General features: G+C 31.1%; 1 protein-coding gene across 1 annotated transcript; it reads right to left on the bottom strand.

The window, feature by feature from the left end:
• Positions 1-1,538: 1,538 nt before the first annotated feature.
• Positions 1,539-3,975, bottom strand: LOC133178609 (uncharacterized). The gene is made up of 4 exons (XM_061313343.1): positions 3,890-3,975; positions 1,988-2,207; positions 1,749-1,865; positions 1,539-1,627 (listed from the first exon to the last, which is right to left on the bottom strand). Exons 1-4 carry the CDS (start codon positions 3,959-3,961, stop codon positions 1,539-1,541), a joined length of 498 nt encoding a protein of 165 aa, XP_061169327.1. The 5' UTR covers positions 3,962-3,975.
• Positions 3,976-18,718: the final 14,743 nt, after the last annotated feature.

The raw sequence follows: 18,718 nt of genomic DNA, 5'->3' as shown, positions 1-18,718 counted from the left end.
TATACATAACTATTGTCTCTAACGTAACTATTCTATTATTTTTTAAACTTTAACTATGTAAACTTGCCCCCGTATGGCAGCAATGGCGAAAGTTAAAGTTTCTCAAATGTAAGTCAAACAGGTCAAGAGAACAAAAATGTTGGTACCCAAAGAAAAGTCTTATCTCGAGGAATATACCTGTGAAATTTTAAAGCCCTTGCAGCAACAATTCAAAAGTTATGGCGAAGGTTAAAGTTTTTTAAAAGTAAGTAAAACGTCAAGGTCAAATGGTCAAAGTTGTTGGTATCCAAAGGAAGGTCTCGTTACAAGGATTACATATGCGCAGTATGAAAGCCCTAGCACTAACCATTCAAAAGTGATGGGCAAGGTTAAAGTTTTTCGAAAGTAGGTCAAACTCCTAGGTCAAGGTCAAAGGGTCAAAGTGGTTCATATCCAAAGGAAGGTCTTGTCACAAGGATTACATACGTGAAGTATGAGAGTCCTAGAACCAACTGTTCAAAAGTTATAGCTAAGGTTATAGTTTTTCAAAAGAAGGTCAAACTCTAGATCAAGGTCAAAGGGTCAAAGTGGTTTTTATCCAAAGGAAGGTCTTGTCACAAGGAATAGACGTTTTAAATTTGAAAACCCTAGCACCAACCATTCAAAAATTATAGTCAAGTTTAATGTTTTTCAAATGTAGGTCAAATTCCTAGGTCAAAGTCAAGGAGACAAAATGGTTGGTATACAAAGGAGGGTCCTGTCACAAAAAATACACATGTGAAGTACGAAAGCCCTAGCCTCAAGTGTTAAAAAGATATAGACAAGGTTAAAGTTTTTTCAAAAGTAGGGCAAACTCCAAGGTCAAAGGATCAAAGTTGTTGGTATCGAAAGAAAGGTCTTGTCACAAGAAATACACATGTCAAGATTGAAAGCCTAAGCACCAACTGTTCAAAAGTTATGACCAAGGTTAAAGTCTCATAAAATTTTGCAAAAGTGGGTCATACTCTAAGGTCAAGGTCAAAAGGTCAAATCTGATGGTACCCAAAGAAAGGTCTTTTCACAGGGAATATACATGTGATATATGAAAGTCATAGCTCCAGCCAATCAAAAGTTATGGGCAAGGTTAAAGTTTTTGCGAACAGACAGACAGGCGGACGGACAGGGAAAAAACTATATACCCCCGAATCTTCGATATGGGGGCATAAAAATTGCAATGCAATAATATTTGTCATTAAGGTTTCTCTTACTATAGGAGACCATTTAGAATTCATTTGTTTTATAACTGGACCGTCTCTTAATATTACTCTGTATGTATAGTAAATAGCGAGGACAGGGACCTAAAGCTGAACAGCCTATTGTGGAGCACATGATACAATTTACCCATCATTGTTCTTTCTTATAGAGCCTATGCTAGGCCAAAATATAAGCGTCAATTATAAACAGTAAAATTGAAATGATATGAATTAATTTAAATCATTGAAATAAATATTTCTTGGTTTTCAGTTACTTACAGTTAATTGAATATTTGTTTTACATGCCTTTATTTTTCAGTTGATTTCTTACCTCTCTGTTGAGCTCTCCTGTGTTATGTTGACTAGTGACGTGGATTGAATTGTTTTAGGTCTTGCAATGTCGTAGCAAACACTATCTGCATAGAATATTTAGTCAATTTACTATTTATCTTAACTCTGGAGAGTGCTTTAATTTAAAAGAAAAGCAATAAAGTATTGGAAAAACACTGGAAAGCTGCAGTTTTTACTTTTACTTACAATTGTAAGCATCTGATGATAAGTAACGTGTTGGACATGGAGGGGTGTATTTTGTGCAGTCATACTTTTCATTATCAATTACTCTAGCATCTGGAACACTATACATTGCACAATAACCTTAAACGCAAAAGTTAAATTAAACATATATGTTTTGGTCTTAAGAAGTAAAAATTGTATGAATAAACAATCAGCTATATTGATAGCAAGAACAATTTCTTCATTCTATTTACAAAACTCACCCGATATATACCACGTTGGAGCACAAACTTCGACAGTTGCATTTGCCCATGCATTTATCAGACAGTGATATACAAACGGAGGGTGGTCAGTATTTTTTATTCGATCACAGTGCTTTCTTTCTGCAGCTTCCTGCCAATCTTCCTTATTCCTAGGACAATCTGGAACTTCGTTTAACGTTGGTAATGACGCTGGATATTTACCTTCATTAAGTCCGAAAACCTGTGTTTAATATGATATCAACAAATGTACATGTAAGAGTGAGTCAGTCTTGAAAAATGATAGAAGATTTCCTAGTCTGTTGAACTTTCTAGGATTTTCTTATTTTTTCTACTAGTTCATCAACACCCCGTTCTAACAACTTCGGGGCGTCATATGTTAGTAATTGAATTCAAACAGTATATTTATATATAAATGCAAAAACATTTGCAAATAAATAGGTGTTCGCTGTAACGTATCGAGTTCTTTGCAAATGTTTCAGAACCTCAGCTTCCTTTTCATTTTCATTAATTATAGGAAAAAAGGGTGCACAATCTCAAAAAGGTAAAGGGTGCAAATAATGAACAATCTTATAACTCTTCTTAAACGATGCACATGTTTTAAACGCGGCATAAATTACAGACACTGAAATCACCAAAGGTGATATTTATTCGTGCTCAAAAGTCAATTAGCAAAGACCTCTAAAACATCAGAGGTGGGACCAGGTGCCATGGAGGAATGAGCATCCCTAGCGAACCGGTCACATCCGCCGTGTGCTTCTTGTCATGATCTTGGAAAACGGGGAAAACAATGTGAAAATAACGGACAAACAGTTAGTATGATGACTTCAAACAAGACTGTTGATATCCTTGTTTCATCAACTTGTTTATCAATTTGTCATGTGAGAAGAATTCAGATAGATTAAACCTTGTGGTAGTTTACTTCTCAAATTGACTTTATTTTGTCTTTTTCATAATAATTATAACAGACTGGCCCAAGACTAGCTGATGGCATTTCAAAGCCTTAATAAATGTCTATTACATGTATCATAGCCATTAATACTACAAAAAATACAGATAATTGTCAACTAATCGCCTAAGAAAGGAGAAACTTAGAATTCTACGTTTATGAATCAATTGTTTGCAAATGTGAGCATGGAAATAAATAGATAATATTGTACATTTTGTATTAAATATTTTTAAAATGCTAAAATGTAATGCGCTTCCCAGAACGAGTAAAAATTTTGGCATAAATTTTTTGAAGGATTCTTGTAGTCCCCATAGTGAAACACATAAACCCCATATGCAGGTGATAATGGTTTATTGTTACATAAGTAAGGGAAGTTGACGATTGAAAAGTTGAGAAGTCGTTACAATTATCTTAAAGCTTTTAGCTTGTTGTTAGATTACCATTAACGTCTTTTTCTAGTAAGATATCCAAATATAAATCAGGTTGTCAGACTCTCCGGTATCTTTTATTTTAAGCTCTTTGGGATATATATCGAGTGGACATATGAATGGAACTAACTTTTGTTAATTGATAATACGTCGTCGATATATCGAAATGTCGAGGTGAAGACCACTGCAAGTGTGTTTTTTTTTTTCCTTTTCATGTTTAAAGTTTTTTTATAAATTCTGCTTCATATGAATACAAAAATAGGTTTGCTAATAAGGGGTGTCACTGCATGGTACCCATGGGAATTCCAACAGATTGTTGGAAGACCTGAACTCCAAAAACTTTATAGGAATTGTTCATCAGAAACTCAAGATATGATGAATGCATAATTATGTAAAAACTGATATAAACTGTGTTAACTTTTTCAGAAGAAGTGACTCTCATTTTTAAAATGCTAAATGAGAACACTTACAATTTATGACATGAATAAAAGGCATACAATAAAAAAAAAAAAGAATCGTACAACTTACAATTTTTATCGATGCTATTGCAATAAGGTACCTCAAAAGGCGAGTCTTCTTCCCTTTCTTTTCAGCATTCATTATACATGTATGTCTATATCATAATATAAAGACTGGAGTATTAATCCATTTTCAATATATGACATACATGCTTCTTATGTTAAAATTGTCTTATTGTCTTATCTTTTTCTTATTACATATGATCAAAATATTATTGGAATATTTATATCAAGTTTACCTGGTATATCAAAATTTTATTTCTAATAAATTGAAGTATATAAGTTATGCAAAACATAGGAAGCGCTGTCGTCATTCGCACAATACATGTTTTAAATTAATGAAAAATGTATATAAATGTAGGTTGCTTTTTTTTTTTTTTTTTTTTTTTTTTTTTTTTTTTTTTTGGTTGTTTTTATCAACATGGATTTATATGGAGGGTAATCATGTTCAAAAATCCAGACTTGTAAGTTTGTAAATCCAAACTTGTAAGTTTGTAAATCCAAACTTGTAATCGTATCAGTTTCATAGTCTACATATGTTAGTAGGTAATTCCGACATCCTAGCATGTAGTTCTGAACATACAACTGTGTTGAATTTGAGTTTATACTATGAATGTGTGTATTTTTGATGTTGTAAACTTTGTTTTCCGGAATTTATATTTCCGCGCTCTGAATAAAACACAAAGACAATTGACAAGTCTAAATGTAAAGTCTACATGATTATGAGAAACTATGGAGAGCATCAGTGCCAGATTTTTTTTTTCCTTTTTTTTCTAACTTCTTCTTTTTCCTATTGAAATAAATTATTTAGATTTTCTTTCTTTTTTTTTTATTCTAACTTCCAATTTTATATTAATATTTTCATTTGAATTTCTTATTTAATTTAATTCTAACTTTTTGTTTATATGTTCCAATTTTATTTTATCTTCTTATTTTTATATTATTTGACGATGTGACATGAATCATTACCCGCTTATTCACGGCTTGCGCGGATCTAGAGGGGCTTCGGTTTTTAAGGTCTCAACCGAAAAATTATTCAATTTGAGTTTCAATATTAAACCACTCAATAGATGCAGATCAGTATCAATGTTTATCGAGGGGGGGGGGGGCAAAAAAAAATTGACGATGAAAAAATAAATAAACTGCCAAAACGTCTCCTCCATGGGAGGCTATGTTTAGGATATCTTTCTTTTACCATTTTAACTTTTCAGTTGTTTTTTTTTATCAACGCAAGAATTTGCCAGAGTTTGATGATATTGCAAAAAAAAAAAAAAAAAAAAAAAAAGTGGGGAGGGTGCAGCCTATAAATGAATTTTCATAATAAAACAATTGCAAAAGATTATTCTCCACACAAAAATGTTGGGAGCCCAACCTTTCGCACCCTCCTATACTTCGGCCCTGAGATTTGTTAGTGAAAAAATTTCTCTGTCCTACTTTAAAAAAATAATGTGATGACAATGTCAGTTTAAAGATATACCAGATATTTATGTACCATAAGCGGGAAATCAAAAATGGCGGTCATATTTATCATATTTGAAACATCTTGCACCAGGGCCATAAAACTTAGACGGGCTTACTTTTGATCACAGTCTCACGTATACCAAAGGAATTAATAGTATGTAGAAAAAAGAGACTGGGATCAAAAGTGAGCTCATCTAAGTTTTATGGCCCCGACAGCGATTGGGATGAAGGTGCCAGTATATACTATACCAATAAAAAAGAACAATTTCTGATTGTGCCACCTAGCTCAATAATTTTGTCGGTAAATACATAAGAAAAGAAATAAGACTAATTTATCGTTGTGCACCATCAACAGGAATGTCTCTTTTTTTTTGGGGGGGGGGGGGGGGGGGCTTATCAAGAAATTTTTGTTTTGTGCCCACTGCTCCACCTCCACCCCACCCAATGAAAATGCTTCCTACGGGCCTGAAAACGAGAGTAAACACGTAAGAATGATATCATATGGCTTTTAAAATGAAAAAAAAATTTCCAGGGAAATGTTTCTACGTTTCGTAGCTAGATTGTTCTCTGTGTACTAGTACATAAAAGGCCGTAGCGCCCCTTTTCGTTTAAATTTTATTCGGATTTCTTAGTTTAACTCTGTAAGTTCTTTCTTAAACAAACTTTCGATTTTGCTTATAGTTGTTACCAAAAAAAGTATTAAGTTAGGTAAAGTGAAACATAATTGAAATTTTAAGATAGAATCAAAATACGAAAGGAATCAAAATTGCCACATTAAAATAAATAAAATAAAATAAAACTGGAAAAAATATCCCAGTCCAAAAAAAAATCCAACCCAGAAATTCCTTGACAAGCAAATAAAAAAGTAAACTCCTTTCCCAAGGATGTAAAACCTATTTCGCGCGCACGCGCGCGTGTGTGTGTGTGTTGGGGGAGGGGTGGGGTGGGGGGAAGTCGTCAACTTAACACAGATCAGCGTTTTCGAGGGGGGTCCAAGGTCACTTTTAGTTCGTTTAGTAGAAACATTTAATAAGTCTGCAAATTTCAGGGGGGGGGGGGGTCCGGACCCCCTTCTAGATCCGCGCTTTCGAGAAGTAAGAATTAAAATAAGAAATAATAAATGAAGAATTTAATTTGGAAATCAAAAAGTTAGAATAAAAAAAAGAAAATGAGGAAATTTAAAAATAATTGTGGCACTGATGCCCCTCATTATCAAAATTCGACAAACGTGTAGACTTTACATTTGTAGACTTGTCAATATTGTCTTTGTGTTTTATTCAGAGCGCGGAAATATAAATTCCGGAAAATAAAGTTTACAACATCAAAAACACACACATTCATAGTATAAATTCAAAGTCAACACAGTTTTATGTTCGGAAATACATGCTAGGATGTCGGAATTACCTACTTACACATGTAGATTATGAAACTGATACGATTACATGTTTGGATTTACAAACTTACAAGTTTGGATTTACAAACTTACAAGTCTGGATTTTTGAACACGATTACCCTCCATATATTTACAGGTGAAGCGTAAATAGTTTATTCACATAAAGTGTACAGATATATGTCTGTTATTTTCACCAGTCGAACTTGTTAAAGATATCTCCCCATTTCAAGTTCATCACGATCAGATCGGGGCTTTAATAAGTTGATATAAACGTAAACAAAAAGTAGAGAGTGGGATGTTACTAAAACGAAAGGACCCAGAGCCCCTGCGAATTCACTTCTGTCCTATCAGAATACCTATTGCAGTCATCTAAATATTTAAGTTTACTTATTAACTTTAAAAAAAAAATCAATTGCAATGAGCATTCTCCTTGAACATTACTAGTATTCTTAAAACTTGTTTAATGATTCATGTAAAATTCATGATTTCACAATGATCATAAATTCGGATTTTTACTTATGATATATGTATCTTGAGGGAAGCAGATTTTGACCAATCAAAATGTATTTTCTGAAATTCTGGCCATGTGGAGCTTCACATATGCTTCAGAGAAAGCTTTTTTATCCAGTCTGATTAAAAACAGCCCCCTTCTCATATCGCCGTCGACGACAGGAGTTTAATCACTCTTCTATTTATCCAGGATATAGAATTACCTCCTGCCGTATTGACATTTACTACAAATTGAAGCAGTATTTGTACAAACATAAAGCAAATATTTTGACGGAGTCAGTACTATTTTTGTCGTCTGTAATTCTTAACTTCAAATTTCAATTAGTTATTTACAGTATAACATTATAACAAGTATGTAGATATGACTTTTTATAGAATAAAGGGAACCTCTACGTCCCAATAATATAAAATATTGAACTCAACCACTAAATAGGTCGATCTATCTTTTTCAAATGTTTAAAAATTATATATCCCAGTTTTACAACAGAAAGAGTTAGCTTTAACGTATATACAAAGGAGGAGCACAAACAATCTATGTTTTGTCAACGAATACAGGTGTTAATCCCCCCCCCCCTTTATTAGTAAAGCGAAAACTAATATTAGGTAATGTGTAATAGTTGTAATAATGGGTTCATGAATTGGGACTTTTTGAAGAAAAATATCACAGTAGTAGTACTTTCCTGATGAAAAGTTAAAGCGATAAATTTAAGTATCTACATGTTCTACCTCAAATGCATAGTTTATGATTACATTGTATAACATAAATAAGAAAGTGCTACTTGCCTGTTTGTCTAGTAGTAAAGGAAATCCTACTTTCGTTTTTTAATAACATCACAGGGGGCAGATACAAGATATTAAATTAAAGAAGACACAACATACATGTTAAATAAATGAGGATATATACATACATTGACTAATCAGAACAAGAGAGAAGATTTATAAAGTATTTTGCACTGCTTTAATTTGCTACATATGTGACAGGGGCTCAGTGCATCCGTACTGTGAGGGATGTATAGAATGATTGAAGAAATACGAACAGCAGTCGATGGATCAAGCTGTGTTATGAGTGGTGGATGATTCATCATTAGCCGAAATTCAATTGAAAAAAAAAATGGATTTTTTTCTCTCTCGACAATGAAGTATGTTAACGGCATTTATTTTAAATTGATATAAACTTTAATCTTTAACTACATCGTACCTTGGACAAAACTCATGAAAAAGGGTGCATATGTAATTTAATATGACAGGGAAATTTAAACAAATGCTTTCTTTGGTTGTTGGTACCGGAATTAATGTCGCAGCTATTGCAGAAAAAAATACATAACCCGCGTATGTAATGTTATGTTTATTTTATCCCCGCTCCTCTCACTGCGTTTGGCTATTTTTTTATCCATTTTTTTTTATCGAATGTAAACAAATTAGTTGGCTTGGATTGCTCAAGGACGAGTTCGTAATTTTTAATTCTTGAATCACAGAATAAAACAAACATTGCTGTTCCCTCAGTCAATACGACGATTTAGCCACCTTCGAAGAACGATATCCCTTTTTCTAACTTCTTGTTCGGTGAATATTAATATACTCATCAATAAGTGAGTATATCATCGCATTGATCTCAAAAACAGCAAAAATTGTGAAGTGTTATCAAAGCTATAAATTAGGTGATTATGATATCACAATATACAGTTGTAAATAATGCTTTATTTCCAGAAATCTTTGCTCTTAAGGTAGAAAACAATTAAGGTAATCATTAGTGAAGGTTCATACAAAATTTGATATTGGGAACATGATACTAGTGAGAAGTAGACATGTGGTTTAAAAGGTAAAAAATTCTTTGAGATCTTCATTACAAATGATAAATTGATGAACGCGCACATAAATTTATTTCAAAAACAACACATAATTCTTCATTTAAATACATGAATTATAAAGTAATAGAATTGAAAAGATCGATATAATAAAATCTTTAATTCACATGTGTTTACTGTATAAGTGCTCAGATAAAAGAAGATTTAATTATGTATACTGTATATCGGGTTCGGATAAAAAAAAAATTATGACCTTTGACCGTCTAAAGAAAACGTGGACGCCTGTTAATTTAGTAAGAAATGTCATACAAGAGATATAAACATGGCTGAAGGAACCGCAGGTGGGGGGGGGGCACAGGGGGTGCCCCTCCCAATAATTTGTCGATATATAGATTACTTTAGTAAACATAGATACTATATGCTTGTGCCACCTCAATAAAAACGTCTGATTTTTTTTTTATTTGCTTGTCAAGGAATTTTTGGTAGTTGACGACCCTTTTGTTTGTTTGTTTGTTTTTTGTTGTTTTTTTTTTTTTTTTGTTTTGTTTTGTTTTGTTTTGTTTTTTTTTTTTTTTTTGTTTTGTTTTGTTTTGTTTTGTTTTTTTTTTTTTTTTTTTTTTTTTTTTTTTTTTTTTTTTGCTTATCAGGGAATTTTTGGTAGTGCCCCTCAACTGTCAACTGAAAATTGTTTGCTTCCTACGGGCCTTCTTCATGCATAAACCCCCCCCCCCCAAGCAGAAACACACACTACGTTTATAATTTTTTTTCTTTGGCCCGTGCCTGATTTTGTTTATTTTATTGTCTTTTTCAAAGGGTTGATAAAAGTGATGCGAAAAGCGTCAAAACTACCGAAGAAAAAAATCTTGTTATCTTATAAGCTATAGAAATATTAAAATTATTGTAAATATTTGGAAAATTACTAGCTTATACCTTTTAAAAATATATGCATTTACTTTTTTGATCCCTTTTCTTATTGATACTTTCTATATCCCACCGTCGCAACAAACTTCTCTAAAATAGTCAAAATGTACTTCTCAGTAGTTTTCAAGTTTGTAAAAGTTCTCATGACTGTGTGATATTTTGAGTTTTGAAAACTGATAACGATGATAAAAGATAACATGGTGTCCTAAAATAATTAATTATCAGGGGTGTGTAAATATCAAGATCAAGAGAGTCACACACTTATTAAAAACTATCGATAATAATATTATAGCGAAGTATTGATCTCTGATAAACAAAAAAAAAGTTTATTAAATTGAATAGCAAATTTATTGAATTAATAATTGCAAATATTAGATGTGATTAAGTAAAAAAGATAATTGGTTTAGTTCACACGTACTATTATTTGATTTTGCTGAAAACAAAGACACGGTTTGTACACGCATGGGCATCCTCACAATGTCAAGGTTTTGTGAATTCGGAACTCCGAAATCACAAAACCTTGACATTGTGAGGATGACTCATGGGTTCAAATTGAATTCCTTTGAAATTATGCGTGCAATACCTATTAGTGTAACAATTTGATAGGAGATATCCGCATATTTATTGGAAAAGGTCCGAGACACCCGTAATACGTTATCTTTTTATATACTAGTATAATTATGTACATGTACATATACAGTTATCGTGACGGCAATTATGAAGAGGCAGTAATTGTCATGATACATGATATATTATTTTTATTCGAGATAGCTATCGCAACAAAACGTGATAGATTATATTGACTAGACGAGATAGAAGTAGGTGTACATGTATCTCGACAAAACCAGCAACTTATTTTGATCTGAAGAGATAGCTATCTTAACTTGACGCAATATCTTATGTTGACAATAAGCTATGTGGATGGCATAAATATGGTACCATAGATTCAAGCTTGTTTTGTCATGACAAGCTTTGGACAAGGTACGTGAGCCTCAATGTTCATGAAAAGATAGCGGGAAAAAACATTCTCCAGAAGTTCATGTAAAATGTGGAGAGGACTTATATAGGCAGTGCCTGCTGTCCAATCCAGTTATGTTTAATCATAATAAAATATTGTTTAAATAAAATAAAATGAAGCCGATATGACTCAGATGATCAACCTAGCCTTTGAACCTCATATTTGAGGATGTACCTTTAATATACGTACATTTTTTAAAAAAGAAAAAAACAAATTTAAAGCATTTAATGATCTTTACATTTACTTATCATTGAGAAGTTCCCTATCTAATATGTTTGAATATGTGCAAATTTATCAAAAAAAAAAAAAAAACAAAAACAAAAACAAAACAAAACAAAAAACAAAAATAAAAAAAAAACAAACAAACAAAAAACATAAGAAGTAAACAAGAAGAAAAAATATGTATAAAAGTAAAGGTATTATAAAGAATTAAAAGAGTTTAAAATCATTAAAACTGTAGTTCTCAAATATTACAATTCGTAGTACATGTACCAAATGCAATGAATATATATATATATATATATATATATATATATATATATATATATATATATATATATATATATATATATATATATATATATATATATATATATATATATACATTGTATATATATATCCTAAGGAAAGAAAAACTTCCTTCAATTCAGATCTTGTATTTTGCACTGTGTCGAAAGATTTAACAGGTGAAACATTTTATTGTCATAATTGCGGTTAAAGTATGCAATGAACTGTATTGTGTCAATAAGATATTTTCAATCTTTCCAATTTTCGATTTACTCGTGATGCATGCATTTTGGATAGTAAATGGTGAATAGGAATTCATACTGAATCCACACACTTAACATCATTCATTGCTATTATTGTTATTCATTCTTGCTTGCTCCAAGCCTTAATTTTCGGTAGATTTTTTGCAGAGCCATGAAAATATATTTTTAAGTGCATTTGTCTAGCTATTGGGCAGACACCATCACTTATGCCTGCATTGAATATTTTTTTAAAAAAAAAATAGACTATTTCAATTATAAATTAAATACTGAAATACTTGCAAAGTATACGTACCATTCTAATTTGTATGTACAGGAGTGTTATCTTCATTAATACAATGCAGTGAATATTTTTTTAATAATTATAGAAAAGTCAAATTACAATCTATATGTAGGGTTTATTTTGTCATCGTCTTAACAAACATGTTCATAAGTTTATTATTATATAACTTCTGACTTATAAATAAGTAAGTATGTTTATAACTAATATAAGTTGCAAATTAAAATGTTTTGTTTTTGTTTTTAAATCAATGGAAAATTTCAACAAAACTTCATTATTTATCACTTATATCTCCCCTGTGTTACGACAAATAACCTCCGAAAAGATCGTGACACAAGTTGGATTGTCTTTTACCACTATTTTTTTTAAAAACAAAAACAACTATAAAAATTGCGTGTAGTTGCGAAATGTTAGCGCTGGACTGTTAACAAAGTTCAAGTTCATTAAATGTTAATAATTCTAATTTGTACACTTTTTTATGAAAATGTAATAAAATCCCGTTAATTGCAATAAAACAACAACACTTCATGAAAAACCTCATAATTAAAACGTAAGAACGAAAAACAAAAAAAGATTATTTTATACAATATTACAGGTCTTAACATGTAAAATTCTTCGACCGAATTCTCTCTCTCTCTCTCTCTCTCTCTCTATTTTTTTTAAAGCGGCGAATAGAAATGATTTGATTCTCTAGATGAAGATGACTGGCAAGTGTCCAGGTATATGTTACCAGCATTAGAAGCACTCGGTGTATGTTTCGTTTTCTGGGAATCATCAGGAAACTTAGATAGCGGGTTGACATTTAAACAAGAATTATCTCTTGACTGTTCATTTTCAGAAATAATATCGTATATGTTTGATTTCCGTTCACTTAGACGGGATGTATCTCTGATGTTTTGTGAAGCTGGGGCAGTATTTATTTGTAGCTGATGTGTTTTGTCCACTCCCTGCCTTTCAGTTTTCTTTCTAAGGACTTTTCTAAGAGCTATTCCGATGAGCATTAGGACAAGAATCCCTATAACTGCAATGGAGATACTTATATTGGTTATATTGTTCTTTCTGTTTCGCACGGTTGTTTTTTGTTGCACTTGTGAAGTGAAGAAAATATCTTCCTCCTTTATGCTTCTATGAGTCGTAATCTCAAATCTTGTGGTCTTGTTTTTCATAAATATCAGCTGATCTTCTAAATTACAAAGAAAAGACAGGGAGTTAAACCAAAGGTCTCATAAAATGTGTGCAAAATTTGTATAGATTTATACAGAAATTGACAAAAAGTCCTATAATTGAACATGAAAGAATATTGACAGTTTTATTAAATTTAAGAAATATATTATTTAAGACATTTCAAAAAAGTTCAAAATAAATACTACTTGTTTGTTCAATTTATTCTTGATTTTTTAATATGAAAACATGCATATGCTAAAACTCACCGTTTGCATCAGCACAACCAATTGTTGGAACACAAAATGCTTCTAAACAGGCACATTTTTTCTGACATCCTTTGCCATAATTAGGGTACCGACAATGCTTTAAACAGTTAATCCCGAAATAACCCACAGCACAGTCTAAAAAATATAATATTATCAAAGTCAGTTTTAATTTATATGCTCTATTTTCTCTATAGTAAAATATATCATACACAGTAAAGAGCATACATGTTCATCGTTCAAATTCATACTACATTCTTTCATTTTCTTGTAAACACGTTTAATAGTGCTGAAATATGAATTTCCTTAATTTTACCTGTACATCGTTGTTCTATTTCTTTCCAGTAGAATCCGAAACAACAAGTTTTGTTTCCTCTTGTTTTACAAAATGAAAAAGAAAATTTATTGTAAATACTTTGAGATATCCAACATTCTTTTATGCCAAAATAAATAAATAAATAAATAAAGTAAAAGTAAAATAAATTTTCTTACAGTAATTAACACCTTTTACCTTGAGGATTTATAATCATACACATTAAATAAACCATACCTGTAACAATTAGGGTTTGCAACATGTAAGAATACTAGCATTAACAAACATATTTTCTGTTCATAAAACATTTTTCTGGTCTTTAGTGCTGTCAACAGATGATAGTTGTGATATGATATTATTATAAATGTGGGTGACGATTAAGTAGTTCTAGAAGAACAGGGATATATTGATGATGACACTTTTACACACTTCCTGAACTTTTCAACTTTTAAACATTTTAATGGAATTAAATAAAGATGTGTTTTTCCTTAAAAATCACAGTTAGGAGAATCAAGGTATTGAAGTAAGCAGATTGTCTCTTTTATCGGGAAAAAAACTTATCAATAGAAAAAGACAAATATATATTATATATGGTTTGTACTGAAACACACATACACGCTGGCGCATTCAATAATAAACTTTAAACAAAAGGAACAAAGAATAACAGTTTTGACACTTTTTGCCTTAATAAATTATTTTTTTAAAAACTTCATGAAATGGTTATGAACTTTGACTTGATAACTAAAATAACATTTTCAAATGAAATAGTTTTTTTTCTCTAATATCAGACTAAAATGAATATTCCCTTTATATATATATTTTTATTGTTTCCCAAGTTTTCACCATTGTATAAAATCGAAAGGTAACTCTTGATGAGAAACCAATTTGACCATTTTTTTCTGAAATAGGAAAATGACTCTGTTGTAAATGCAAAAAATCTTTAAATATTTTCACATGGTAACAGATCTCAGAAGCAGCAACAAACGTCTGGGACCTTATACTAATCAATATTTTTCATTTGATGGTCTTATTGTGATCAATGAAATGTTTCAACATCAAAAGGACTGTTATTTTGTTCATATCCTTAGCAATGTTATGATCTACAGGGAATAAAGTAAATCCTCTTAACACATTAATGTAACCTCACACGCAGAATATATTATTTACTTTTATATTGGTTTTCCAGGAAAACTCATAAATCAAGACTTAAAAAGAGCCATTCATTAATTAAGAAAAATAATGTACATGTTAATTCAATCAACATTTTTTAAAAAGTTAAAAAAGGAAAATACAATGGTAAACACCCTTATAATGATTTCACGCTTATAGCGAAGTGATTTTCATTCCCTTTAAAAATAAAGGTTTGTGAACTTAACGGATTTCAATCATATACTGTACCAATTTTGATGCACCAGATGCGCATTTCGACAGTTAATGTCTCCTCTGTGATGATTATGCCGAAACATTGGAGATCGAAAATATCAAAAAAAAAAAAAAAAAAAAAAAAAAAAAAAACCTTGGAAGAGTTTTTAAAAAAAGGTGCAAAGACTGAAGTCAAATAGGTCGTTAGATTTATTGTATGTTGTTTTACGCCCCGTTCTCGAATTTTCACTCATGTACAGACGTCACCATATACCAGTGACGGTTTTAAATTTAGACATTTACTCGGCACTCAGTTCCATTGAGTAGTGAGGGTTCTTTATCGTGCCAACGCCTACCGCAACACGAGACCTCAATTTTTAAGGTCTCATCCGAAGGACCCACAACTTTCACTTCAAAGTGCTGAGCGCTTGGCGAAGGAACATTTTTTACCAATTTTTTTATCGACTTAGGTCAGTCGCGGCTGTTATTCGATCACACGATTTTCCGATCACGGAGCGAGCGCTCTAATAACTACTTCGAAGGATGAGAGCTATGCGTGCGGGAGATATTCCTTAATTTTGAAATAAATTTGTAATTTTTATCACTATTCAATATATATCCGTATTTTCAAGCTAGTATCAAAATACTTAGGCACATGTACTGGACTGTAGAGACCCTCTGGGAATTACAAAATATATGGATATTATGATATACTTATATACTGATATAATGAATTACGATTTCAACTAAGCAAAATTGTCGCTATAAATGTGCAATGTGGTATCCCACGTGCAGAACAGATTAGCCATACCTAGATGGTTTCAGAAACAAAATCAATATCAGTTATGACTGCTTAATAACATAAAAGAAATAGAATAGACTGTAAATGATCTTTATGAAATATAATAATAATATACTCAATTGAGAATGTATAAATTGACGAGGATTCTAAAATTCTGCATTCTGGCTTTTCACAAAGATGAAAATACACCTTCCTCATTCACTTAGAGAATTTACAAATATCATACATGCAGTGTCATAGACATTTTCTCACACATTTTTTTTTTTCAGAGATACAGTTTGATTTTAATTTGTAAACTAGATATAAGTACAGCAATTTTCTGTAGAGTGCCCTTTTACGTGTAGCTATCTATGACTTTTTCAAGTGACAGTTACATACTTTTTTTTTAAAAGAGTTGCACTTAACTCGCTTGAAGGCAGGTGATTGATTCAATTATAATGTACTTTTTAACATCAATAAACTTATAGCATCATAATCTATACAAAAATTTGCTTTGAACAACCTGTCAAATATATCATGAGAATTTCGACTTGTCAACAGGCATTTGATAGTAAAAACACTTTACAGTTACCATATTTTTCATCTGCAGAAATAGACATGATGTTAAATTTATGGCCATAAAATTTAAAAAAAGTCACATTCATAGCGAAATAATAAAAAAGTTGATATCAACAACACTCTTTAAAGTTTACCTGCAAGTATTTTAAGATCATTCAGTGTGTTGACCTACAAGTTCACATTTATTACATACTTGTTACAAGTGAATTAAAAGAGATACAGATATTACATAGAAACCAGTGGAATGCTACCCCTGCTTTCATTCAAAAGTTCTTTCACGGTTAAGCACTATAAATTTCTCTCCCAAACTCCATGACTGGAGAAGCACAAATTAGCTAATGCAAGCCCAAGTGGCTAACCCTGTCATCTCTTTTCTTTATGGATACCTGATGTGGCGAAGCTCTGTCACAAATTAAAACACAAGGTTGGATTTTGAATGGTCATTTATTACTAAACAAATGACGAAGCAACTTCAATATGTCAAGAAATCGTATAACTGACAAAACCAAAAACAATTAAATACATTATGTAATGTAAACAAAAACATTTGGCAAAAGCCTTCATAAAATCTTTTAAAGTTTACAATATTATACAATGAGTTTAGGTATGGTAAATAATATGTACAGTAAAGAGCATGTGTATTTCAAATCCAAACTGTGTCAAAGAGTCTTTTATTACGATATTCTGATTACGGAATGAAATAAAGTGTTGCAAATTTTGTCTTTTGAAAATGTACAGTAACGTTTCTGTTAAAGAACTGCACATATTTTGGATTGTGTATTTTTACAATCAAGGTAGCTTTGCATATGTTTTTCTCTAAATGTTTTTCTTCTTATGTTTTGGCAATGTCTTTACACTTTCATTTATCATACATGTACACATACTGTGTTGTTTGCCACTATTTAAAGTCGGAAGTATTATTTCTGTTTGTATGTCTTTTTATGTCATTTACATGTATTTTCACATTTTTACGTAGATACCAATGAAATTCAATTGTCTGGTAATCTAAGTTTCTATGAGTTGGTGATGATTTTCAAATGGAATATTGAAACAAAGATGAAATACAACCCAAATCTAGCATTAAATAAGGCTTCTATAATATTATGAGAAATTATACTGACATCATATCAAAAACAATCTGTCTTTATATGATGTAATGGTTTCTTCCTCCTTTAAATTAAAACTAATTAGATCTACGTATACACTGTATGTTACGAACTTGATTGTGTCAGATTAAATCAAAAATGATACATTACATATGTATATTTGATATTTAAATGAAGTCAATTATCTCACTATATTGATAAAGGATGTGAACTGCATTGCCATGCGATGTCTTAAGGTGGGATGGGAAAGATAGTTTACAAATAAATAACAATAAAAACTGCGATACTAGGGACCACAAGTCTAATGAAAAAACAATTTTTCAACTTAATAAAAGAAATTGAATAGATGCAAATTAAAAGAAGATAAGTCGTAAAAGCATTTAGAAATTTGTTATAAAAAAGAAAAGAATAAATAAAGAAATGATTATGCTTTGTGGAAGAAGGTTTTCGGAACAATACAGATCTAGAAGTGTAAATACAGGGGTCAAATGCTGAATGCTTTAGCAGCTGACCACAAATTTTGTCACTGATTTTTTTTTTTTTTTTATTATTTTTGTAGGTACATGTACAACGCTTGTTTTATTAGCATTTACTTTACGGAAAAATAGATTATTGAAAACTCTTAATAATTAAAGAATTAATTTTCATTGATGAATTATTAATTGCAGTTATATATCGTTGGGTTAAAATCAATAAATAAATACAATATATTGATTTTTTTCAGTTGTCATAATGCATAACTAGTCTTTATGATCACATATATTTTTTGTGAAATTATTCATGCACGATTCAAATCACGACAAACCCATATTTTTTTTTTCCTCAAAGCACAACAATTTGATTTTACTGTAGCTGCATAATTTTTTTTTTCAAATGATTTACTGTCGTAGAACCCAAATTACAAGCAATGTTTATGTTCAATTCTTCCAGATATTACAGACTTACGGTAAACTTGCTTAACTTTTTATTTAACTCAGTTGCATTGATGACAACAAACGTTGTAGTTAATGTTTACCATGTAATCTGAGATACTGTGCCATTACGATCACCACTACACACTTATCGTCCTTTCGCTTAATAGTGTTTCAAAGTCTCGTACCACTTCTGCATTTCCAT

This window comes from Saccostrea echinata, unplaced genomic scaffold (genome assembly GCF_033153115.1).
Source record: "Saccostrea echinata isolate AGI-Se365-2 ecotype Australia unplaced genomic scaffold, CSIRO_AGI_Sech_v1 ptg000003l, whole genome shotgun sequence".
Taxonomy (NCBI): domain Eukaryota; kingdom Metazoa; phylum Mollusca; class Bivalvia; order Ostreida; family Ostreidae; genus Saccostrea; species Saccostrea echinata.
The sequence above is the reverse complement of the archived record's forward strand: the minus strand, read 5'-3'. Positions and strand labels throughout refer to the sequence as shown.